General features: G+C 33.9%; 1 protein-coding gene across 1 annotated transcript; it reads left to right on the forward strand.

Annotated features, from left to right (window-relative positions):
* Window positions 1-921: 921 nt before the first annotated feature.
* On the forward strand, window positions 922-19,494 carry LOC129226400 (low choriolytic enzyme-like). The gene is made up of 10 exons (XM_054861001.1): window positions 922-940; window positions 4,388-4,484; window positions 5,916-5,978; window positions 6,067-6,108; window positions 7,014-7,040; window positions 10,240-10,313; window positions 11,571-11,658; window positions 14,701-14,821; window positions 17,372-17,550; window positions 19,111-19,494. Exons 2-10 carry the CDS (start codon window positions 4,406-4,408, stop codon window positions 19,323-19,325), a joined length of 888 nt encoding a protein of 295 aa, XP_054716976.1. The 5' UTR covers window positions 922-940; window positions 4,388-4,405; the 3' UTR covers window positions 19,326-19,494.
* Window positions 19,495-26,023: the final 6,529 nt, after the last annotated feature.

Genomic DNA, 26,023 nt, shown 5'->3' on the forward strand with positions numbered 1-26,023 from the left:
AATTCTCTGGATTTAGGGTTAAAATGTCAACCATCAAAATATTATCGAAACAGGCAACTGCTTCGTTCAAATGTAGAAGCAATTTTCACCCGTCATACTTTGACGGGCGAATTTCTAGCTTAAGGAGAGTGAAGAATCGTAAAAGGGCCAACAATGAACTCCATCTACAGGAGTTTAGGGTTAATTCACTGGAGTTAGGGTTAAAATGTACTCTATCAAACTATCACCAAACGGAGAACTGCTTCGTTCAAATGTAGAAGCAATTTTCACCCGTCATACCTTGACGGGCGATCTTCTAGTTTTCAGAAGATTTTCTGATTTTGAACAGGAAAATATTTTTCTCTTGAGACCAAGTAGAAGGATTCTCACATAATTTTCTTACACATGGAGTATTCATCTATTAACAACATAAATCCAACAATCACGCGCCTTAAATTTAAGTTTAAGATTGTTTTGGTGTCTTAATCCAAATTGTTAGTTATAATTTGATTATTAATATTTAATTTTATCTTTTCTTTCAGTTTCTATCATAATTTTAAGACTTTTACTAACGGGTAACTTATCTGTTAAGTTTTCTGGCAAATCACGAGTACCCTTTTCTGCCGCACGTGGCCTTTTCAATGCACATGGCTAGAATTTTTTCTATAGTGCCTGAAGGACAGGTCATTAGAAATTTTGAATATTATAATGGCTGCTGCTTGGGATCAGATAATTGAGGCAGCCTAATTCGTACAGGAGCCACTTGATTTTGACGAAATTAGTAACGGCAATTATCGGGAGGAAACTAAGTTTGGAACCAAATGACGTCTTTATGACGTACGTATGTGTTTACTGATTTGTGCTTTTTATTAACAAGCCAGCTGTTGGGAGCTCTCTTTGTTATATTTCAAGTATAAATACTCTCAAAAAATGCGAAGAATTTGCACGTTTCCTTTACAAGGTAAGTAACATTACAACTATTTCGCTAATATATATGAAAAAAAAAATATATCAGACCTAAAATTGGCACCGAGGGTTCTTTCCCCTTATGTTTCCTTTGCTTTTAATTATTGCTTATGAATTTATCAGATTAAATTAACTCTTTCAGACGTGGAGTCCGGTATACCGGACATGAACTTTAAACAGCTGCTTATCATTTATTAATTGAATAAATTACTCGATTTTTCCGTAGTTGACATTTTATAGCCTGCTTATTATTATCTGTACAAGAATTTTTCATTTTGGGATTGACAACATAAAGAAATAGGGGTTGGGGACTGGCTCATTTTCCCAACCACGGATTCTCGTCGCAAAAGCGAGTTTTTTTCTTCTGCTTTTTTAAAAAATGTATAATCTTATATTAATCATTTCAAATGCTTATATTATGTTTTATTATTGTTTAGAGAATATTTTTCAAAGAAGTTTGTTTGATGTTTAATCGTTTTATTATCTGAAATATGTATTTCAATTACATATGTCCGGTGTCATAATTCTTTTAATTTCTCACCTATAAACTTGAAATTTTGTGTATAAAATACTCTTTACCATAGTACACTGTCTACCAAATAAAAACACTTTTGGTTAAGTATTTCAAAATTCCGTCTGAAAGGGTTAATTGAGCATGTAAACAGACAATGAACATGTGGGAGGCTAATTTTTTAATTTGTCTCACACTGTCGGTATCTCGGTCAGGAAAACTGAGATGGGCACACTTTGCCCCCATGGGCTGTTGCGCCACTGGGTTTGGTTTATCTAATTCTAAAGTGTTTTTTTTATTAAAGCTTCAAGTTTAATTTTATAAATTATTATTTTACGAAACATTTTTGTGCATGCCGTTCACCCCATCATTGGGATGATAAAGTGAGTAACAAGCGTACTTGGGAACTAAGCTCTGGGGGTTCCGTGTTCGGCTAACCACATGACCGGAACATCTACCTTGCACCCAGAGAGCCCTCGGTCAGGATAACTGCGATGAGCAAAGTAGGCCTTTCTACCCCCCCCCCCCCCATGAGCTGTTGCGCCCCTGGGTTTGATTTGTCTAATTCTAAAGAGTTTTTCGATTCAAGCTTAATTTGCTATCTTTTTGACTTTTAACTTCATAAAAAAGTATTTTCTCTTTTTTTTTTGCTGCGTTATATGCAATACAGTTCGAGAAAATATAATCCACCAAAGGTCCCAGTGACAGAGAGGAAAAAAGAAATGTTCGGAAATGTCTGGTAATTAATTTGTAGTAAGTTTGTTAGCAATTCTGCAATTGCATTATCTACTACCAGAGAAATAAATGTAAGCCTCAACCAAGAACACATAAAGTCACACTTAACGACGTTAAGTATCACTTATGTACTCCTAACGAAGTGTTATGTACTTTCAACTAAGTTAAGTGTCGCTTTTTCCCAGGTTGCACACGTAACGGGGTAAACGTTTCATAAACGTTTTAGAATGGTTGTGACAACGTTAACAACCGTTTGAAAACGTATATGAAACGGAGTATTTAGTGTGTTACTGTGTGTACACGCTGAACGAATTTAAGTGTTAGTTAACTTTGAACCCAAAAATAGGAAGGGGAGAGAAAGGTAGCGAGATCGCGGGTGACGCTTTGCAAATGGTTTCTTAATCATTTGTTAACTTTTATCTTAATACTTCATTTGTCTTAAATTCATTTCATTTCGTCACCACTTGACCGATAGCTACCGTTAAAGTTTGCCCTTTGTTTGATGACCTACGTCAACATATAAAATATTCGCGTCAATCTTACTACTATTATATATGCGAAAGTTTGTCTGTATGGATGTATGGATGTATGGCTGTATGGATGTATGGATGTATGGATGTTTGTTACTCTATCACGCAAAAACTACTGAACGGATTTTAATGAAACTGTACAATAATATAGCTTATGCATCAGAATAACACATAGGGTAGTATTCGTCCCGTTATGGGGGGCAAAACCCCCTTAGGGGAGCAATAAAATACAATTTTCGTATAAATTCTCTAATATAGGGATGAAAAAATACTTGCACTTATTTGCATTATATGTCCATCGAAAGCTCTGTTTTTTCTGCTGAAGATGGCATCTATTCGAAATTTCTAAGTAGAATAAAAAACGAGTTATGAGCTTTTTAGTTCCATGTTCGAAGGCTTTCCTAAACTCAATACAGTATTTAGTGTATCATCTCAACTCCCTGTCGATAGCGACAATTGTTGTATTGTTGACTATCTTTGCTTTTCGTGACTGTTCAAGGCTTTTCTCAAGTCAAATCTTGAAGTAAGATTTTTGCACAAGATTGGCAAATAATATATGATTTGGCGGATCATTTTCCATTTAAACGGAACTTTAATGTAATTAATGGTTTTTATTATTATTTATGCTGATTGAACACTTACTCATTATCCAATCAACCAGCAGATCGCCAAAATTTTTGCAGAAAGATTTCCGTAGCTGATGCATTTGCAGTTTTTTTCAACGTCGCTGTTTTTGAAGCCGAAGACTACGTCATAATGTTTCTCAGCTTTCACCATGTAAACAAAATATCGCCAATCAAAGAATCTTTAAAAAAACTTTTTTTACTGTGTTAAATAATCCAGCAACTAAATTAGGCAAATCCATAAACAGCACAAAAACTTCCATTAATTTTCCTTTTTGCACAATTTCAAACTTATAATTAATTCAAATTTTACTACTTATTTTGGAAACATTTCGGGTGAAACTCTTTAGCGCCATTTTATGGTGACCAAAAGTATCTCAGCACCTGACGATAATATCTTTGCAACGAAAATTAATATCATATCGTTTTACAAAGTAAGGAAAGAAGGAGGAAGCATCATCAAAGGTGTCCCAAAACGATTTCCGCAAATTCGGTTAAATCGCACCAAGAGCCCCCAATGATTGAAATTTCCCAAAATAACTAAAGCAAGTATAAGGGGATTACGAGCAACTTCAATAGCAATACAGAGAAGGTTTTAGACTCCATGTTAAAAAAAAAAAGTATCAACAGATTAATCAGTTTAAACATGAGAAGAATAATTTCATGTTTTGGAAATTTGTATATGCTTAAATATAGTGCTTTCGTTTCTAAATCAATACTATTTTGTTTTTTATACTTATTGCTATTTTACTTTTATGGGTAAGGAAGAAACTCGATTTTTAATCACGTCAAAAAGATGTGTTTTAAATTCTTTCACTTAAACCAGAAAACAAAAGCAAGCAACGATTTTTTCTCATAATTATTACTGACCTAGGCAACGCCGGGTATTTTTGCTAGTTCAAACATAATGCACTTAAAATTTAAATCACAGATAGTAGTTTTAATCTCACTTCAAATAAATTTGCAAGAATAGTCGTGATGTATTTAATCGTTTTAGTCGATGCTCTTTAATATTACATTGCATTAAAATATTTTAATTTCAGTGGATAAGGCATTGAAAGATGTTGAAGTACGGGATTGCTTTATTTTTTGTATTCTGCCTAACTGCAGTTTCTGCATTAGAAGAAGATGATGTGCGTTGTAAGTATATTTCTAAGAGTGATTTAACACACAACTGAACAGTTTAATATTCCGACAGCTGATTATCAATTGAACAGGAACTGCGATAGTTACAAAAAATCTGAATGCCAAAAACGTATGAGAAATTGTAATTTAATCATGATTTTTTAAATATATTCGTTTTCTTGATTTCACGTATTTCATCATTTTGTAATATGTACATTTAATACAATTTACATACCCTTTTAGAAGTCAGTTAAAAATTTAATTCGTTGTAAATTGAACTTCAATTTTGTGCGAAATTAAGCTTTTCAAAATAAAAATTCAGTACATTTTTAGTGTATTAATGTAGTCTGCCTTTCATTTCGCTATAGCGCTTTCAATCATCTCAACTTTAAGCACTCTCGATTATAGGAAAATTTTCGATTAATGGAATGTCCCAATCTCTACGAATGATTGAGGCTCTACAGTAATTTATAAAAAATAACACTCTTTGAGCAAAATAAAGCTCTTTGGATAAAATAAAGACATCAGTTTCCAAGTGTTGATACAAATACTTATTTCAAAATCGCTTTAAAGGGATTCAGAAATATGTGAAATACGTGAGTAATTTTATTCAACAAAATAGATTTTCATACTAACTAACCTTAGTTTTCTTCGTAACTGATCAACAATGTTCAATGAAGCAGTAAGTACAGCCCTTAAGCCAGGACTAAGGCAGAACTACATGCAACGTACAGACACCCTAGTTATAACATCCAGAGACTGCAGTTCCGCCCTTGTTATGGATTCATTAGTCTAGGATAGGGAATAGCTGAGCTAATACGAGCCGGCGCGTGTTTGTGTGGTTGTCTTTTCTGGTGTTGGCGATTGTTCACTGCGACGATTATTAGCTGCACGTGAATTGCTTATTAAATAAAATATTATTTACGGCAAATTTGGCGAAACACGAAACTTTGTTGTGGTAACCCTAGCTCCGTAACAATGAAAAATCCGATCCAAAATGGCTAAATTTAAGCTGATGCTTCGGCCTATCTATATAGCGGCTCTAAGCTGAGCTGGAGGCAGATGTCATCTCATTGATGCTGAAAGTGCCAATTAACTATGGTATATATAGTAAATTTATCCAACAAGGACCACTACAAGGGCGAAACTGCAGTCTCTGGGTGAAATGACCGGACTGTCAGTATATTCCAATGCAATGTTACAATGGTTACAAATAGGAATATTGATGCACCTTAACGATGTATTTTGGTTTATAGACATTCTATAGACAGTTATATCGTAACTGCTTCTATATATATCTATAACGCATTATTTTTTCAGGCAGAAAAAACATGCGCATGCAATCATAGCTTAATATTTTGGCACATAGTAAATTGTTGTCACACGATTGTAAAAATTAAGGATTTTATTCAATAGAAATTTAACGTAAAAAAAAATTACTTTTAGCTGTTGAACCCGAAGAACTTGAAAAATTGTTAGACGAAGGTAATTTTGAAGAATTCAGCAAATGTAAGTTCAACATTTATATCTGCATAGATTATGTCACAGTTCTTTAACAGTTTTAACTAATGTTATAATTAAACCTTTGTTTTTCTAGTGATGCGTATTGATGATGTCAATTTAGTGATTCCTAAAGATGGTAAGTTTTTTAGACTCAATTTATGAACCTTAATATTTCATGCAATTTTTGAGGAAATTAAGAAGTTGTGGAAAAGTGATCACCAGACGTACTTTGTGGGACTCTAAACAATGGAACAGAAGTCGTAAATTGAATAAATACTCACTTAAAAAGAGCTAACCGTACTTTTTCAGGTACTAAAAAGTGCCTGAAAAAGTAGGCTTCTTATTGTCCATTAACTTCGATTAAAAATGTTCCTAAAATCAACTCGTTTAGTTAATTTAGTCTAATTAAAGATACAGGGACACAGTGAAATGGCTTGTGTAATAGGTTGAAATGCTTTTTTTTTGGGGGGGGGGGGGGGGTTACTCATTGAATTGTTCTGCTCTTTTATTGCTTTTTAATGTGTATTTTACTTATTTATTAATTTATTTTCCTGTAGTGTTTATTTATTTATTTATTTTTTTTTTTGCATTCTTATTTCGTGATTAAATGACGCCATTTTTTAAAATGACAGTGAGAAAAGCCGGTTTGCTTTGTCAATATAAGAGGTCTCTTTCATATAAGAATTTCCCCTCTTTTAACTCAAACAAATACTCGTCCAAAGTCAAGCCATACTATAGTTTTCGTTTAATTTTAGGGTTTTTTTCCTTTCTTTTTTTTTTTTTAATAATTAGTTTGTCATTCATTCATGATTAGTTTTGTATGTATTGCTCTTCAATGTTCCAGTATTTTGCAAAATTAAAATCCTTATTTGTGTTAATATACAGTGTTTGTTTTGAAACTTGTAGCATAATTCATATTTCTAATTTTATTAAGGTGAGTTTAAATAAATGCAAGCTTTCTCATTCAGAATATAATGCGTTTGAATATATTTTTGGGAGAGCATCACACTGAACTGATTTTCTTTTATTCTTCTTTTGCAGACGGCAGTGATCCTATGTTCCATGAAGGTATGTAAAGAGTTTTTATCACGAAAAAAACTTCAATTGTTTCATAACATTATACATTAAATAAATAAAGAACACTAAAAGAGAAAATTAGGAAGTGTCGTTTTGGTGAATTAATTGAAGATGGAGTAGATTTAGTAATATTTAAGTGATTTGAAATTTGTTGCTCCTAAACGTTATATAAGAGCGCTGATTATCGAAAATCTAAATAAAAGAACTGGCCAATGGGGTCGTTTTCAAAACTTTAAAAGTATTTTTTTCTGAAAGAGCATTCTTAAAAACATAGAATCTGACCATTTTTTAAGCAATTTGTTTAAGTTTAATATTTAAAAAAAATTACTTAAAACGGTGCTTTCATCGTTTACCGCTTCTGTCGATAACATCACAAATGATGAAATGCCATTCAGTGTTGCCATTCACGGTCCAAAATATTTAATTCGCAACATTTACTCACGTTCATTGGCAACGATATGGTTGGTAGCAAGCGTACAGCGCAATTTTAATCCGCTGCTTGGTTACCATAACATGGAAACGTAGTAGAAAGATGCGGCAAAGTGCATCATTTGTGACGTCATAAAGACCACGCTTTGTTTGAAAAATCGGACATTTAAAAAAATTAATTAAAAAAAAAAAAACTGTTGGGAAAATGAGAGTATTTTCTGGGTCTAGGTTATTTTTTTTGCTTATCATATCCATTTCAATGACTAAAAGTAGTACTTTTGACTGAAGGAAACCACACCATTGTCCAAAATTGTTTAGGATGAATCACTTAATAAAGAATAGATTTTTTTTATAATTAAGTAGTTTGAAAGTTGCTGTACCTGAGTGTAATAAAGGGTCGATTATCCAAAATCGAACTAAAAGATCTTTTCAATCCGAGGTCGTTTAGGGGAAATCAATGAAGGCTAGAATGACTTTATTGATATACAAGTGGTTATAAAGTTTCTGCACCTAAATTTTTAAACTAAAGATTTCCGATTATACGAACTCCAACTAACCGAGATATCCAATTATCTGAACACACTACTCTTCAAATTTTTTGACGGCTGAGAATAGGAGATGAATCGACTCGCAAAATCGATAAAATTCTCTCAATGTGTGAGAGTATACAAACTTGGAGAAAACGTTATAATCAAAATCAACTTATATATATATATATATATATATATATATATATTAATAATATATAATAATATATATATATAGTAATATAGATAATTAATTTATTCATTCATTCATTCATTCATGCATGCATGCATGCATGCGTCCATCCATCCATCCACCTATCCATTTATTTATTTTATTTATTTATTTATTCATCTATATTTATTCATCTATTTATTTATCTATTTATTTATTTATCTATTTGTGTATCTATTTATTTATCTATTTATCTATTTATTTATTTAAACCGTTTTCATATAATAAGAAGCATTACTGAAGTACCTTTTTCAGAAATCTAAACTCGGGAGAGTTCCGACAGGTTCGGATAATCGGTATTTAACTACTGTTCGTAGATAAGTGCAGTACCTACACAGTAAAATCGATTCAGGAACGTTCCTGCAAATTGATGGGCAGCTGATGTGCCCAATTTCTTCCAGTAACATATCTTGCAAAAACCAGGAAGGTTTTCCGCTAAAAATCAGTAACCTTCCTGAAATTAGCCTTAAATCTATCTGAAGAATATGGAGATCTCACCGGTTAAAGCCAGTCTAGAGCCTCCAAGGGAAATTCGGTAGATTTAATATAATTAATTGGCTTCAACCTTCCTAATTTACCAAGGAAACCCCAGAAGCATGAATGCAACCATAGCCAAAGCTAAGGCAGAATTGCAAGTAAGAACTAAGCATCTCCCTTGCCTGCAATTCTTCTTGCAAAGCTGCAGCTATACCGGTGACTTATTCGGAATCATTGGGAGCTTATTCAACCTCGACGGGCTGCAATCGAACTAAAGACGATACACTTAATAAATACACTCAGTTAACCTTGAAATTGGTAGCTAAAATTTTTTTAAACCTGTGAGGAGTGTGCATTCGTACAACTTGAAGCAATTCAGGAAACTTTTTTTACAAAAATACTTGATTTCACGGAGAAATAGGTGAAAACCCGTGAAATCCCGCAATGTTCCACGGAAAACATCAGAAACACTTCGGATTTTTTTTTTTTTTGCACACGACGTTGAACTTGACATGCTTTCTTGATAAATTTTAAAGGAAATCGGCATGAATTATAACATATTACAGATATTAGGCGGAAAAACGGATCGCAGTCAAAACATTGTGACTGTCTCTCTCATTCTTTGACAGCTCATATATTGCGATAGTCGTTTTTAATTTATTGCAAGAGCGCGGATAATATGCATGATAAAATTACATTTTACCAAAACATGCACGAAAAATTCCTGAAATATGCATTAAAAATTCAAAGAATATGCACTAAAAATTGTTCCACGCAAATAAAAGTTCTCACATATGAATAAAAACACGAATGTCCTTACTTTTCTAGCATTTTTTATATTTTTTCAGACGTTTTTATTTTTGGTGATAATATGCACAGAAAATAGTTTGCGTATGAAGAACAAAATATTGTTTGTAGTCTTTTTATCTGTCGTTTTTATGAAGTTAAAACAAGCAAAAATAGGCAATTGCATATGCACATATGCATTTGCCTAGATTCGAGGCTTTTCCCATAACGTAAATCAAGCAAAAGTCCTGCAAAGAAAATAAATAAACGTATTATTATCAACTAAGTGCAGTTAAATATCAAGTGATATTTACTGCGAAAAATAGTGAGTTTAATTCTAAAAGGAGAAACATTTCATCAGATATTTCAAAACAAGTTTTGTTCTACATGAAATATACTGCCAGCTCAGTCAATTCTAGCCGAGGACTGCTGTTTCGTGCTTATTAGCACTCATCAGCTCGGCATAGGAGCGACTGAGCTGGAGGTGGAAAACCTCTTAAGGACGCCAAGAGTGCCAAACAAACCGGTAGCTAATACAGATTAACACAGACCAAACGAGTGACCGAAACAATGGTTCGGTTCAACTCGAATATTGAAGGCAAGGCAGGTATAAGTTTTGTTCTATTGTTCATGTCAAATTTTCATCGCCTTTGTTGCATACAGATTTCAGTTTTTTGCGTTTTTAGTTTAATAAATATGGCCAGAATATTACGAAGTAATTTTTTGATTTTTTTTTCAGGCGTCCCTCTAGGTGATATTTTGATTCCAAAAGGAGAAGAGGAACTAGAGGAGGGAGATGAAGAAGAGGAATCAGTACGTACACACCAGAAAAGAGAGCTTCTTTTACAATGAATTATATTTGCTAATCTACATGCATTTCATACTTTACTCTGTGACTTGATGATTCACTGAATGCTCTTTTTAATGATTTTTTCCCTTCTTTTTTTCTTTTTGTATAAGTTTCGTAAATGTCTTTTAACACATGTTTGCTCCGATAATAAAATTTTCTCTGACTGATTTCCAGATTTATTAGCCATTTATTATTTTTAAGGTATACTTTTATTTCGCAGTGAATAGTGTTTAAAAAGTGACATAAATGTGAGGGAAAACAGAAAAAATAATAACATCACCGAGCTCCATGGAGGTTCGAAAGAACTGTATTTGGGATTCTTATTTGTGCTACATTGTTAAAGTATTTTGCCATGATTATTAAGTTGACAAATATATTTTTAAGACTTATCATAACTATTATTTTTACTGAAAAGATATATTTTTGAAATTATCATTAAAGAAGCTTTTAGAAATGATGTTTCTGTATATTTTTTGAAAGATTTATTTATACACTAGTGGTACCCGCACGGCTTTGCCCGTAATAGAAAATTAAAAGGTCTTTTGGTTTGCCTGTATATTTACAAATAATGTATGGTGAATTTTCTCGCCAATTGGCTTGTGCCCATGTTACGGTTCCACGTTATGATAATTTCGTAATTTACTCGTCCATCTTATGATATTTTTGTTCTTAAAATTGGAATAGAAAAAGAACCACATCGAATTTTTGAAAAATCACTTCGAGGTGCACACCCCCATGCTACAAACTAACTTTGTGCCAAATTTCATGAAAAGCGGCTGAACGGTCTAGGCGCTATGCGCGTCACAGAGATCCTGACAGACAGAGGGACATTCAGCTTTATTATTAGTAATAATAATAAAGATATAAAAAAAAATCCATTTAAAATTTTAAGTCATAAAATATCTCTTTTTTACACGTTGGCGGGAAATTTTATTATTATTTTTTTCATTCTTTTATTAAAGCCTTGTTGAATTTGCGTCACTTGACACTCTTTATTTTCAATTTAAACCGTGCAACGCCAGACAATGCAGCTAATATATAATGTAGATTACTGAATATGAATGCATTTAACCACATTACATTCTGAATCTACCCTCACATCCTAAATCCATCATCAATAGAAGAAAACGTACAAAACACTTGCATTTTTTTTTTTGCTGTGCACTTTATCAGAGATAAAACTGTTTTACAGACCATTAATGCTTCGAAATTTCTTTCAGGAACGAGCTGTTTTGAACTTCAGGAAGTACGGAGGCAACAAATGGCCTAATGGTGTCGTCCCCTTTGCCATAGCTAATAACCACTACAGTGAGTATTTTATGTATATGTTACCTTTAAAGTATGAAATCCGTTATTTTATAGAATACCTAGTTATTCCATGGAATAACTGATCGTGTCCGTTAAAGTGTAAAACTCTCCTGTATTTCACGGTTTAACTAGTTATTTGGGCCGTGGTAGCCTGATCGGTAGAGTGTCGGATTCGGGGCCGGAGGGTCCTGAGTTCGAACCTCGATGGTCGAAGACCCACCGTCGTCAATAAAAGGGACTGGGCGACGTTAAATATGCTCGTGGTCTCAATGTCCTCCAAGTGAAACGATACCTCTGGGGGTGCTAGCACCAGGTAGCTATTAGCTCCTGGACTAGTTCTTAATTCTCATTAACTGTTCGATCCGGTGATGGTGCTGCCATCTATCGATATATAAAATAATGGAGGCAAGGCACTTAGTATGCAGTCCTCGACATAAATACAGTTGTAGTCAATTGTGACTCTGAATTGGAATAGGAATTGGAATAGGAACTAGTTATTTCATAGAATAACGATCTGCAGCCCGTTAAAGTGTAAAATAATCTATTTCATATATCTTGCACGACAAATACATTTACCTTCCACCCCTAGTGCATTTTTGAACTATTCCAGGCCATAGGGAGAGAACTTGTTTAGCGTGTTTCCGCTAGTTTTTTGTTGAGAAATAATGTTCTTTGTAATTCCAAGTGTCATTTCAGTAATCCTTGTTGTAACAAATGATTTTATGGTACGTTTCCATAAATACCATTTATACGCTGCATAAATTAGATAAATTCCATCTTTTTCACTTTAATTGTCAATCATTAGTTTATTTATAGAATATCTAGTTATTTCATTTTAGATAAATTATTTATTTTACACTTTAACTGTCTCTCATTAGTTAATTTATAGAATACCTAGTTATTTCATAGAGTAACTAGTTAAAGTGTCAAATTAATAACATATTACACACTTTAACGGACACGATCAGTTATTTCATATAATAACTAGGTATATATTCAATAAAATAACTGCATTATATACTTTAACGGTAACATATACAAAATATTTGTTATCGCAGAAGATCAGAACTGCTTTTATCACGTACCCATTACTAAGCACACATTTCATTTTATTACACAAAAATCTCAAACATGTGAATTTTGAATAAAATCTAACAGTTATTTCTCGTGCAATACCTAAATAACTATTTTTTTTAACCTTATTTACGCGGCTCTAACATCTTTAGTAGCATATCTTCACACATCGGTTTCGCTTGTCTACTGTGACTTATCCTGACTAAGAAAAAAAAAAAAAAAAAAAATCGTAACAGCAGGGGAGTGTGGGGCAAAGTGAGATAGCGGGACAAAGTGAAATGGTGAAATATTTGGTTAAATGCTCTATGCTTAGCGCCACCTATCAGATAATACTTTACTACATGTAGTCTATTCCAGTCAGGAAAAAGTTATCTCTAAAAATCAAAATATCAATCCCATTATCAATCCGAAAAGAAAAGTAAATGAAAAACTCCACTAAACTTAAAGTTTAAATAAAAATGCTGCATTTTTCTTTATCTTTGCCTCCTAATGCTTTTTTGCCATGCCTGCTCCTTCCCATCTTAGAGATAAACAGTAATATCTGAGAAACAAGGGGGTGTCCCAACGATGAAAAATGTTTTTGAATCTACTGTCTTCTTAAAATCCTGATAACAGTTCCGCCTATGTCATACATTAGAACCGCAAATCTAAAATAAAACGTAACTCAGCCATAAAATTTTGAATTTGTACTAGTGTTGAACTCTTGTCAGAATAAAATCAATAAAAAATCATTTTAGATACGGAGATATATCTTGACTTAGTACTTTTAGTAGCGTCATAAAACGGATCAGTTCATCAACTACTAAATATACTTAAAAAAATTATGTGATAAACCCTCATTAATCCGGACTCTATTAAACCGGATTTCGTTTAATCCGGACAGTAACTTAGATGTACATACTGTTAAATAAAAGGCAAGTTTTTGCACGAATGTATTTTGTAGGCCGTATTTTGTATTTTCGTCATCTTCTCTTATGCAGTTTTATATTTCATTCTCTTGAATTCAAAATGAATTATTTATTGCATTACAGTAGTTTGTTTATTAGCCTTCTCTCAATTTACAGGTAAATACGTAATTTCATTAATTCGGACAACCTGGATTAATGACTATTAGACCGGATTAATGAGGTTCTACTGTAGTATTTTGTTTCCATTTCGAAATTAAAATTTATTAATGTACTAGCTGTACCCGACGCGCGTTGCTACGCCAACAAAAAAATACATCATTATACTGGTTTTCATGACAATCGGTTGAACGGGGCAGAAGTTGCTACTCTGCAGTGCCACCTGGTGGCGAGTGGCTTCAATGAGCATATTATGCACCTTCTCCGTGGAAAAATACATATATATAGCAATTTTCATAATAATCGGTCCAGGTATCAAGTGAAGCCGTGACTATACTCAAATTTTATACTCACGCAGTTTGCAAGATCAATCAATCGCTAAAAATATCAAATAGAAAAAGTTTTAAATTCCCCGGTTGCATGAAAAGCCATAAAACAATAAAGAAAGAATTTATTTGTTCAAACTCAAGAAAATGGCAACAGCTAACTTCTTATCAATGAGATCTTTCACGCGAATTAATTTCTGCAGCCGATAATTTTATTCGTATTTATCCAATGGATTGTGACTTAAATTGGAATAAAAAAGGAACTATCGATCGGATTTTTTTCGAACTGGTCTATAAACATTCTCAGTACCAAAAATAACAAACGGTGAAAGTTTCAGCCAAATCTGCCGGGTAGTTTTTGAGTTCATGGATGACATACAGACAAACATTCATTTTTATATATATAGATGACTACATGTGATACTGAGGAATACTAAAAACAATTTAAAAAGATGATGCAAAACTTTTTCTCAATACAGGAGTATTACACGAGTTGTTTTTCAACACACCTAATGCATTTTAATGCAATGCTTTAAATTGCCCTATTGTTTATATTCACCATGCTTTTTTTTTTCCAGATAATGCTCAGAGGGCTACCATTTACAATGCCATCAATGACTACAATGCAAAAAATACCGGCACTAGATTCGTACCACGCAGCAATCAAAGAGATTACGTAATGATATTCAGTGGAAATGGGTAAGGCTGATTTTACTCATTCAACACTGTAAAAACGATTCAGAAACGTTCCTGGAAAATAATGGGCAGTTGATGTGCCCAATTTCTTCCAGTAACATATCTTGGAAAAATCAGGAACATTTTCCGCTAAAAATCAGTAACCTTTCTGAAATTAACCTTGAAACTTTATGAAGAAGTGCAAAATCTCCCCTGCTAAAGCCCGTCATGTCTCTAGAACCTTCTAGAACAATTAAGTAGGTTTAGTGTAATTGATTAGAACCTTTCTTATTTACCAAGAAGGCTCCATAAAAATCAGAGCGACCATGGCCAAAGCTATGCAAGAAGGAACCAAGCATATCTCTTGTCTGCACTTCCTGCCTTGCAAAGCTGTAGCTATCCATTGACATTTATCGCTCTCGTTGGGAGCTTAGTCAATCTGGACAGGCCGTGAGCAACCTTAAGCCGATACACTTAATAAACACACTCATTCAATCTTTAAACTAGTTGCTAAAAATATTTTAAACAACAGTAAAAAGTCTGCACGGTGTAACTTGTAGCAATTCAGGAAACTTTTTTGTGAAGATACTTGTTTTTACGGGGAAATAGGTGAAAACGTGTGAAATCCCGAGATGTTCCACGGAAATAACCAGTAACGTTTCGAAATTTTTTTACAGTAAATCACTTACCTGAATATTTCTTTAATTGAAAAATAACCTAGTGAAAGATATATTTTGTAATTTCACGCGAAGTCTTTTTGTTTGAAGCAAATTTAATTCCATGTCGTTTTTGAATCATTTTAGGTTTTAGTTCATATAGTATCGTTTCAAATACAAATTCGACCAATTGCGTTTTTTCTGTTCCATGAGACCTGATAGCATTCTTCAGAAAGGCATAAAACACAAACGATTTTATAAAGTTTTTACTTTTAAATTATAATTTAAAAAATGTACTTCTATTAGTGTAAAAGTTTAGAAGGAGCAAATTTCATTTCATTCCGGGAATAGAGAATTTCTGCGAAAATTTTGCTTAAAAATGTAATTAAAAGAAATAAAAGGAAAAGAAAATTGCCTTGCGGGGCGCATCGGATTGATCCTAATAACTGTTGTGCAAAAAACATAAAAAAAAAAAAAAATGTAAAACAATGTGAGCCAAAAGGGGAAAAAATGTAAAACAACAAATAAGTTAGAACTTATGACGAAAAAACATCAAAAAAATATTTGAGGAACTAGAAATAAAGACGTAAGGAAGTGAAAAATGTGTTAAAACAATCCAAAGTCGGAAAAACCACTTCGTGTAATAAATAATAAATGCAATAATTAAATAAATAAATAAATAATGATTTAAAAAAAAAGCATTGCAAGTGCCGAAAAGATCAAAAACGGCGGCCTAAAAGAAAGAAAGAAAGAAAGAAAAACACAACCAAGCTAAAATCTTTTTATTCTTATATCGCCATTTATTAGGAGGCTAAAAAAATGTCATTAGAGCATCGGCCCTATTAATATCACGACATTGATGTCTACTTGTAAACTGGCATGGAGTAGGTAGGCCGTCTTTGTCCCTAATACAGAAAGACGATAATTGGCTTAACGATAGAGAGATGGCGTTACTAGTCACCTCCTCTTTCACAATTTTTATAAAAGGTGAGAGGAAGGAGATTCTCTTTATCTACTCTATCATTTCTACTCTTGGTAAACTGTTTAACGACCAACCACAAAGCTCTCAGCTCACAAGTTTAATGAGCACGTACCCCGATTTTACTCGTTGAATCTTCATGGCTTTCTGCTATTAAAGTTGTGGAGGGAAAAAAAATCAGAAAAGGATTTTAAAAATTAAAAAAAAAGAAGAAAAAATAATTTGAATTTTGACATCTTGAATTCAAATTATGTTTTTCGCAATCACGAGTGTGTGTGTGTGTGTTGTGTGTGTTTTGTGTGTGTGTGTAGGCTTGTGTGTTTGTGTCTGTGTGTAGGCCTGAGTGTGTGTGATGGTGTGTGTATGCATGTGTGTGTGTGTGTCGGTGTAGGTGTGTGTGTTTGTGTGTATGTGTTTGTGTTTGTGTGTGTGGGTATGTGTAGGTGTCTGTATGTGTTTGTGTGTGTAGGTGTATGTGTGTGTAGGTGTATGTGTAAAGGTAGTCAAGTAAGTGACGCAGCCTGGAGACTGTTTTCGCTAGAGGAGCATCATCGTCAGGCGGCGGGTCGACGGTGGTGCTGCAGAGGGAGGCGGCGGGAAAATAAAATCATAGGACATCAAAACAGTCAAATGAGAACAATAAGTAATCGTGATTGCTCAAAAATGCTCTTTTAAACAAAATTTCTTTATGAGTGCAAGACTTTGTATACACACTGTACGTTACAGATTGCAATTGAATCTGATCATTAAATTTTTCAGATCATTAAATTTTTACGCCCTTGTAAATTATAAAATAGGCAAGGTAGTAAACTAGGCGATTGTGACTGTCTTGTATCGACTTTAAAAGAAACCATCTCTCCTTTACTACTTTCATCTGGTTTTGTCCCAGTATTATCACAGAGGTTTCAGTTTACACAGCGAACCGTTCTTCCATTTTAGGTGTTATTCCTACTTAGGAAGAATTGGAAATCAGCAAGCGCTGTCACTGCAACGCAATGGATGCGTACACCACGCAATCGTTCAACACGAGATGATCCACGCTGTCGGATTCACCCATGAACAGAATCGTCCGGACAGAGACAATTTCGTCCGTGTTCTCTGGGAGAACATACCCCGAGGTAAAGTTATAACGTACTTATTTTTGAACCCTAACTTCATTCCCGGGGCATATTAAATGTTAAGTGCAGTTTCGAAACCGATGCTTTCGAATTGAGTTTTGCTCCTCCATGCCATCTATGACCAGGGGCGACCCGATGGAGGTCCTTTATTCGGTCAAATTTGTCAAACGATTCGGCAAATTTGGAGACATAATTGCAATATTGCGATTTGTAAATGGCTGATTGTCACTTTTCCTTAGAAGTAACGCATTCCCGCATTGGAGTTCCATTCGGTAAACTGAGAATGGGGTCGTTTCCAAAACTTTAAAAGTATTTTTTTCTGAAAGAGCATGCTTAAAAACATAGGATTTGACCATTTTTAAAATAATTTATTTGAGTTTAATATTTTTTACAAAATTACTTAAATCGGTGCGCTTTCATTGTTTACACTTCTGTCGTGTGACATCACAAATGATGAAACGCCATTCAATGTTGCCATTCACAGAACAAAATATTTAATTTGCATCTTTACTCACCTGTATTGACAACGATATGGTTGATGGCAAGCGTAGAGAGCAATTTTAATTCACTGCTTGATTATCATAACATGGAAAAGTAGTAGAAAGATGCGCCAAATTGCACTATTTGTGACGTCATAAAGACCACGCCTTGTTTGAAAAATCGGACATTTTAAAAAATTAATTTGAAAAATCTGTTGGGAAATCGAAAGTATTTTCTGGGACCATGTATTTTTTTTTTTGCTCATTTTATCCATTTTAATGACTAAAAGTAGTACTTCTGACTGAAGGAAACCACCCCATTTCCCTCTTCCCGAAAATTTAAATTCGAGGCGTCCTTGTCTCCTCCTCCGAGAGAGGCGTTACATGAACAGCTTATTCATTCGAAATCGTTTGGCGACAAATTAAAAGTCTCTCGGACACTGTTTCTGAAACAATAGGGATAGAATTTGTGATAAAACTTCAATTTGGTGAAAGAGTGCGAAGTGGTACTTAGCCTTGTGCTATCCTTTGAAATTCATATTACAAGCGCAATTTCAAAGTTAATTTGCATAAATATAATAAATAGTGCACTTAATTCCGAAAATTTCCTGGATAATAATGGGCAGCTTATGTATAATTTCTGCAAATAACATATTTTCCAAAAACCAGGAATGTCTCCCGCTAAAAGTAACCTTCGTAAAATTGACTTGGAATCTTTCTGAAAAAGGACTTAAAAAAATTATATATATATATATATATATATATATATCAAATTTAATATTTGAGTTAATGTTTTTTTAACGAAGGGAGCTGTGTTAGAGCTGTATCACAAAATGTTCTCAAATCCGTTCCCAAAAGTGTTAAAAAGTGTGCTGAACCAAATATGTGTTCTGAAAAGTGTCCCCAGAAGTGATTTGAGAACGGTTCCCATTTTAGAGCACTTAGGGAAGTGATTTTTAGAGCACTTTAAAGCCCACAGCATGTTTTAAAGTGCTCTAAAAATAGAGGACGAGTATTCTGTCTAAAAAGTGTCCGGAGATTTGCAGTGCACCTAACATTTTCCAATTTTTGTTTTGCACAGAATGGCATTCGCAATACCGGAAAGGCAACTCAGACGATTGGGTAACAACGACAGATTACGACTACTACTCGGTGATGCACTACGGAATGAGGGCGCCCGGAACAGGACGCAGGGCATTCCAGATCCTGAGGGGAGGCATCGACGAGAGGTACGTCGGGCAGAGAGGAGGCATGACGGGTCTGGATGTGCAGAAGATCAGAAACGCATACAGATAGAACACAGAAAATGGACGTCCCCTCAAGTCGAGTATTAATAACCTAAGCTAAAGGTTATTAATATTCCGACGCAATATGTTTATGTGCAATAGCTCCGCAGATAAAATTGTGAAAATGTTAGATAATAATGTCTTTTTCACCGAAGAAAATAAAGTTTATTTCATTAAAAGTTGTTTTTGCTGAATCATCAATATTTTTGTGTCATTTTGTTATTATAAGCCGGCCCGATCAGTGAATGAAAAACTTGCAGTAAATTAAGATTTCGTAATTTTTTTCAAAAGAAGAATTTGTCAAGCATTTTTTTTCTCTTGGAAGAATTGTCAACAATAACTTCTGTCTTGACAATTCTAAAAAAAAAAAACGAACAGTTCAATTAAAAAAAAAAAAAAAACTGTCCCTGAAAAAAATATAGAAAAAACGAGCTGATCTGTGTACCACATGACTTCTTTTTATGCCAATTTAATGATTTTTAATCAACACTTTTAGAAAAACACCAACACCATAATTTTACCTGGTTCGGACACGTCACTCATATTTTGGAATTTTAAAACATTTCTAGTATTAACTAATGCAAAAAAGCGTTTTACAGAGATTACGATTCCCAATATCGACGATTTTAACGTGATTCAATGGATGACTCTCTAACTGTCGCAAATAGCGCCAAATAGAAACCAAATTCGAAATATAATTTTTTTTGCCAAAATTTGTCCCCAAGTTGGCGACAAAACTTTGCGACCTAAAGCTTGGCGATATATTGCCAAGTATTCGCCAAAATATAACATAACTTGAGTTAGCATTGAAATTAACACTGATTTTCTCCCAAAAAGGTGTAAAAGACCCCTTTTGAAACATCCGAATTCAACCAAAAGAGGTAGTGCACAACTAGACTCCACTAGGAGTTTACATACCAAATTTCAACTTTCTACGGCATACCGTTTTTGAGTTATGTGAGATACATACGCACAAACGGAATCACGAGAAAACTCGTGGTAATTAACTCGGGGATCTTCAAACTGGACATTTCGGGCGTCCATACCTTCTTAGGTACATATGCACGTGGGTCGGCAAAATGGAAATTTAGGTCGATAATTGAGTGATTTTATTTTTCGCGAATACAATACTTTCTTTACTATGTAAAAGGAAATAAAAAGAACATGAAAATAATAAGAACAAAGAAGAGTAATAAGTTAAGAAAATAAAATAAAAATATATTGTAAAAAGTAACGAAAAGTAAAAGGCCTCAACGAAACTTTGGTTTAAGACACTAAGTCCACGCATACATCAACTAGAACATTTGCGTTTGCGCACTGGTTATACGTGTTCATTTACTGAGTTGGTGCTCCAATTTTTATTTAAAGTGCCGATGAACCTGCGGCAAGACCATTAAAGTTTTCGCAGTTTTTTTTAAAATAATTACACACATTAATGACAATATTTTAACTGAAAAATAAGGATATAAGCTTTGTGCTACAATATGACTACAAACAAAAATCAACACTATTTTTTATTTTTTGGGCACTGACGGAGAGTTTCCACTGTAGCCTTGAAATAGCTATATGCTGTATTTTCGTGAGCATTTGCGCTTTATTTATGTTGGTTTTAAGCTTTAATAATATTTTAACTGTCATGTACCAAATGCTAGTTTTCAACAATATCATAACATTCTGAAAATGAAATTGTATTTAAGTTTTGTTTTTTTGGTCAGACTACTCTATAGCAGGGGCAAACCTAACCTGGCAATCGTCATGGTGCTGTGATTAAGATCTGGGTAGCCGTCACAATGCTGCCAAGTTAAGTTTGCCCCAACTAGGAGGGTTGCGTTTTTGCTTCATACCCATAACTGAAAATATTACGTCACTGTTGAAGAGGTTGAATTTTATTTCTCTGAATTTAATATTCCGTTTCGCTATGAAGAAAGAAGAACACTTAATATTTAAAAGAAAAAGTAAATAAAATGTTTTTGCCTTAACCCTTTCGGGTCCGAATTTTATTTTTTGTGCTGATTTTTTTCTAAATTAAACTATTTTTTTTATTTAAACTTGACCCTATATTTACGAAATTTAGACGTGCAGCTCAGAAATTAAATTTTGCACTATAAATAGAAAAAGAAACCAACATAGACTGACAGAGACTAACAGATAGGCAGAAACATATATAAAAAGAGACCGTCAAACTTAGTCAAAGAAACATTAACACAGATCTAAACGTAAACAAGTAGAACGAAACAGAGAAAAGCAGACATAAACAGAGATCGAATTATACAGAGACAGATACAGAAATAGGTAAACAGAGGCAGATACAAACATAGATGGACAGAGACAGATGCAGAAATAAATAAACGGAGGCAGAGACAAACACATAGATCGAAGCAAGCAGTGACAAACACAGGTAAAAGGAGGCAATGGCAAGCATAAACAGAGACAAACATATAAAGACAAACAACTGGAGACTAGGCTAACATAGACAGCCAGAGACAAACATAGACATATAGATTCAAACAGACACACAGAAACTAACAATATATACAGACATAAATACAAATAGAGACGAACATAAAAAGACAGAGAAAAATGTATACACAGATAGAGACCCACATAGACTGGCCAAGACCAACAGATACACAGAAACATATACAGAAATAAACAAATATAGACAAACTTGGACACAGAGACATAAACACAGACCTAAACATAGACAAACAGAGAGAAACATAGAGAAAGACAGACATGAACAGAGACCGAAACAAACAGAGACAGATAAAGAAATAGATAAATACATAAACAAACACAGAGAAAAACATATACAGAACAAAAGAGATGTAGACAAACATAGAGATAGTGACAAACATATCCTAAAGAAAGAGACATAAACATAGACAAAAAGAAACACAGACAGACAAAGACAGAATCAAATGCAGCGACGGACATAAATTAAAACAGAGACAAACATAAACAAAGACAAAGACAAACATAAAAAAAGACGGAAATAGACACAAGCAGAGGGGGGGGGGCAGAGACAAACACATAGATCGAAGCAAGCAGTGACAAACACAGGTAAAAGGAGGCAATGGCAAGCATAAACAGAGACAAACATATAAAGACAAACAACTGGAGACTAGGCTAACATAGACAGCCAGAGACAAACATAGACATATAGATTCAAACAGACACACAGAAACTAACAATATATACAGACATAAATACAAATAGAGACGAACATAAAAAGACATAGACACACGTAGAAAAATAGACATAAACAAATAAAGACACAAACTTAGATTTACAGAGGCATGCATAAGAAAAGACTGGACAGAACGCAGACAAACAGATACGTGCATAAACAGAGACAGAGAAAAACATATACAGACTGAGACTATTTTAGACAGACTGAGACTATCTTAGACAGACTGAGACTATCTTAGACAGACTGAGACAAACAGATACACTGAAATAGATTCAGACAGAAAGAAAGACAACGAGATATAAACACAACAGACACAAACGTTGAGGGTAGTTTCAAAAGGTGGGAGCAAAAAAGTTAATTCTGAGCAATTTTTAAAATTTTCAAATTTGACATCAATTTTGTTTTTATTGCATAGTATGTACACCAAGAACATCATATATAAACATAAAAGGACCGTAGGCATTTCTAAAAATTATTAATTAGCGAATTTAATGATCGGACTGTAGGTAACAGATTAGATGGAGAAGACAATCGGCAGTCTTTAAAAAGACATTGTTGACTGAAAAGCGAAAAAACTTTTGATACTTTCATAAATAGTCTTAACTACAAGGAAGGCAGTTTGAAGGCTTATAGATTCCTTGCAAAGATCCAAAATAAAACATCCACTCTTCCGAAACAGCCAATCGTTATAGGCAACTGAACCCTAACTAATGACAAAGACATTGCCAACGCTTTTGGAAGATTTTATTCACAATCTCAAAAGAAGCAACCTTTCGCCCGAAGAGATTCCAACCTCCTTACGAAGGAGCTGCGAAATGCCAAGCTGAATCCAAATAACAAAACTTCTCTACAACTGGAAATCTTTGAAACTCCTTTTAGTAAGCAGGAGCTCTTGCTTGCAATGAGGTTTTTAAAAATGCGTAACTCTCCTGGAGCGGACGGCATACATGCTGAGTTTCTGAGGCATTTTGGAGATTGTGCAAAGGAAGGACTTTTATCTATCTACAACCACATATGGAATACGGGGCTTGTTCCCGCTACCTGGAAAATGGCTCATGTCGTCCCGATTCTAAAAAAGGGAAAAGAAGCAAAATCCTTATTAAATTATAGACCCATTTCTCTTACCAGTACTATTAGCAAATTGATGGAAAAAATGGTAAACAACAGATTGAACTGGTTTCTTGAGAGTTTTGACATGATATCTTCTGAGCAGGCTGGCTTCAGAAAAAACCGCTCAACAAATAACCAAGTCACCCACTTCAGCCAAGTAATAAAAGATTCAGTAGACAAGAGAAATGTCCTCATTGCTGTCTACGTGGATTTTAAGTCTGCGTATGACACTATCTGGAGAGAAAATTTACTATCTAAGTTGCTGAAGATCGGTATCCGATCGAAGATGCTTCACTGGTTTCCTTCATTTCTCAAGCAAAGATAATGCAAGGTCCAGTATGGTAATTCTTTGTCTAGGAGCTATAATCTCCAGGCTGGTCTACCACAGGGAGCTGTTTCCAACTGCTCCTCTTTTAATATTTATATTGAAGATCTAATACAATCCTTAAAGTCAATACCTGGTGTAAACTACCTGCTTTTTGGAAGCGATTTGGTATTGTGGATGCAATCACCCAAGAAAAACTCCAAAATATCCATTGAGACTACTCTAAATGAAGCGCTAAATGTACTGGAGACATGGAGCAAAGAAAACAATATGACTGTAAATTTAGCTAAAACCGCAACCCAGACCTTGTCCCTGATGCATCAAAATTTAAAACCTGAACTATATTCAGTAAGTTATCGCCCTATAGCCAGGGCTAAGGCAGAAATACATGAAATACACCGCCAGCTCAGTCAATTTCAGCCGAGGACTGCAGTTTCGTGCTTATTAGCACTCATCAGAACCTCAGGTGGAAAACCTCTTAAGGAAGCCAAGAATGCCAAACAAACTGGTAGCTAATGTAGAATCTGGTCAGTGCCAATTTTATCCAAAATATCTGTAAAATGACAGATAATAATGTTCGAAATTTCGCACAGCTATAGGCTGCCGCCGCATTTTTACTTAAATGCGTTCGTTACGATTGCGAACTTGTGTTTCTACGGATATTTATGAAATGTTTAATGCATAATGTATTAATTCTGCAAAATACCAATGGATTGAAGAAATTAACAGTATAATAATCTTTTTTTTAAAATTAAGGTTAGGAGACAGTAGATCACATATAATTTTTATCTTTACTAATAATAAAGCTGAAAGTCTGTGTCTCTGGATATCTGTGTCTCTGGATGTCAGTGTCTCTGGATGTCTGGATGCGCATAGCGCCTATAACCGCTCGGTCGATTTTCATGAAATTCGTTACAGAATTAGTTCGTAACATAGGGGTGAGATAACCATAAAAACAGACATAGACGGACAGAGACAGAGACAAAAGACATAAAAGGAAACAAGCATACACACATACACACGCACACACCACACACACACACACATATATATATATATATATATATATAATTATTAAAACTAATGCGTAATTATTAAATCTTAATGTTCATATTGTTCAACTTTTCATATTTACATGGCTTTCAATTTACATTGTTAATGTTCTTTTGGTTTCTTGTTGTTGTTTAGTACACTTGCCACTGTGCTACCTACGAGTGAGACTTTAATTAATAATATATATATATATATATATATATATATATATATATATATATATATCTTTACTAATATTATAAAGAGAGAGGGCGGTTTTTTGTGTGTTTATATGTTCGAGGTAATCTCCGGAACCACTGCACCTATTTGAAAAATTCTTTCACTGCATGAAAGGGGCTTTCTTACTGAGTAACATAGGCTATAATTCGGAAAAATACGATATATAGTTCTTTTTTTATTCCAATTGAGGCCCAAAATTTCACGTAAATTGCCTATTATTGGCTATTAAAGGGGTGAAAAATTACTTGCACATATTAATATTTTATATCGTTGAAAAGGGTAGAATTTTTCGCGTTCTAAGCAATTTGTTTCAATGCTCTAACTTCATTACGACGGGAGCAATTTGCATTTTAATCTCGAACTTTTTTAGGCTTAGCTGAAATTTTGGCAATACTTTCTTCATTAAATCTATCAATAAAAAGTGAAGGAATTGTCCCAAAGTTTTCTTTTTGACACCGTTGGAAAAAGCGACATTTTTTACTCCAGAAATATCTCGACCTTCGGTCGAAAAAGTAACCTGCCATCTCCAAAGGAAAAAAAGTTACAAGCCGTTAAAAATAAAGTTTGAATAAATATAATCTCCATTAAAATTACTGATGTTTTGTTTCGAATTGCCATGGTTACGTCTTTTAGCTTCGTTTCATTTTAATATCTTAAAGGTCCACAAACTTGGCCCCACGGAATTTAAGCAATGGGGAAATGTTTTCGCATATTTTACGATCTACGTTATGATAATTCCCGCAGACAATGTAGAAATTGCGGGAAGAGTTTGAAAACTAAGAGTCTTAGCAATTTTCCCAATTGTCGC

This window comes from Uloborus diversus, chromosome 7, assembly GCF_026930045.1.
Source record: "Uloborus diversus isolate 005 chromosome 7, Udiv.v.3.1, whole genome shotgun sequence".
Lineage (NCBI taxonomy): Eukaryota > Metazoa > Arthropoda > Arachnida > Araneae > Uloboridae > Uloborus > Uloborus diversus.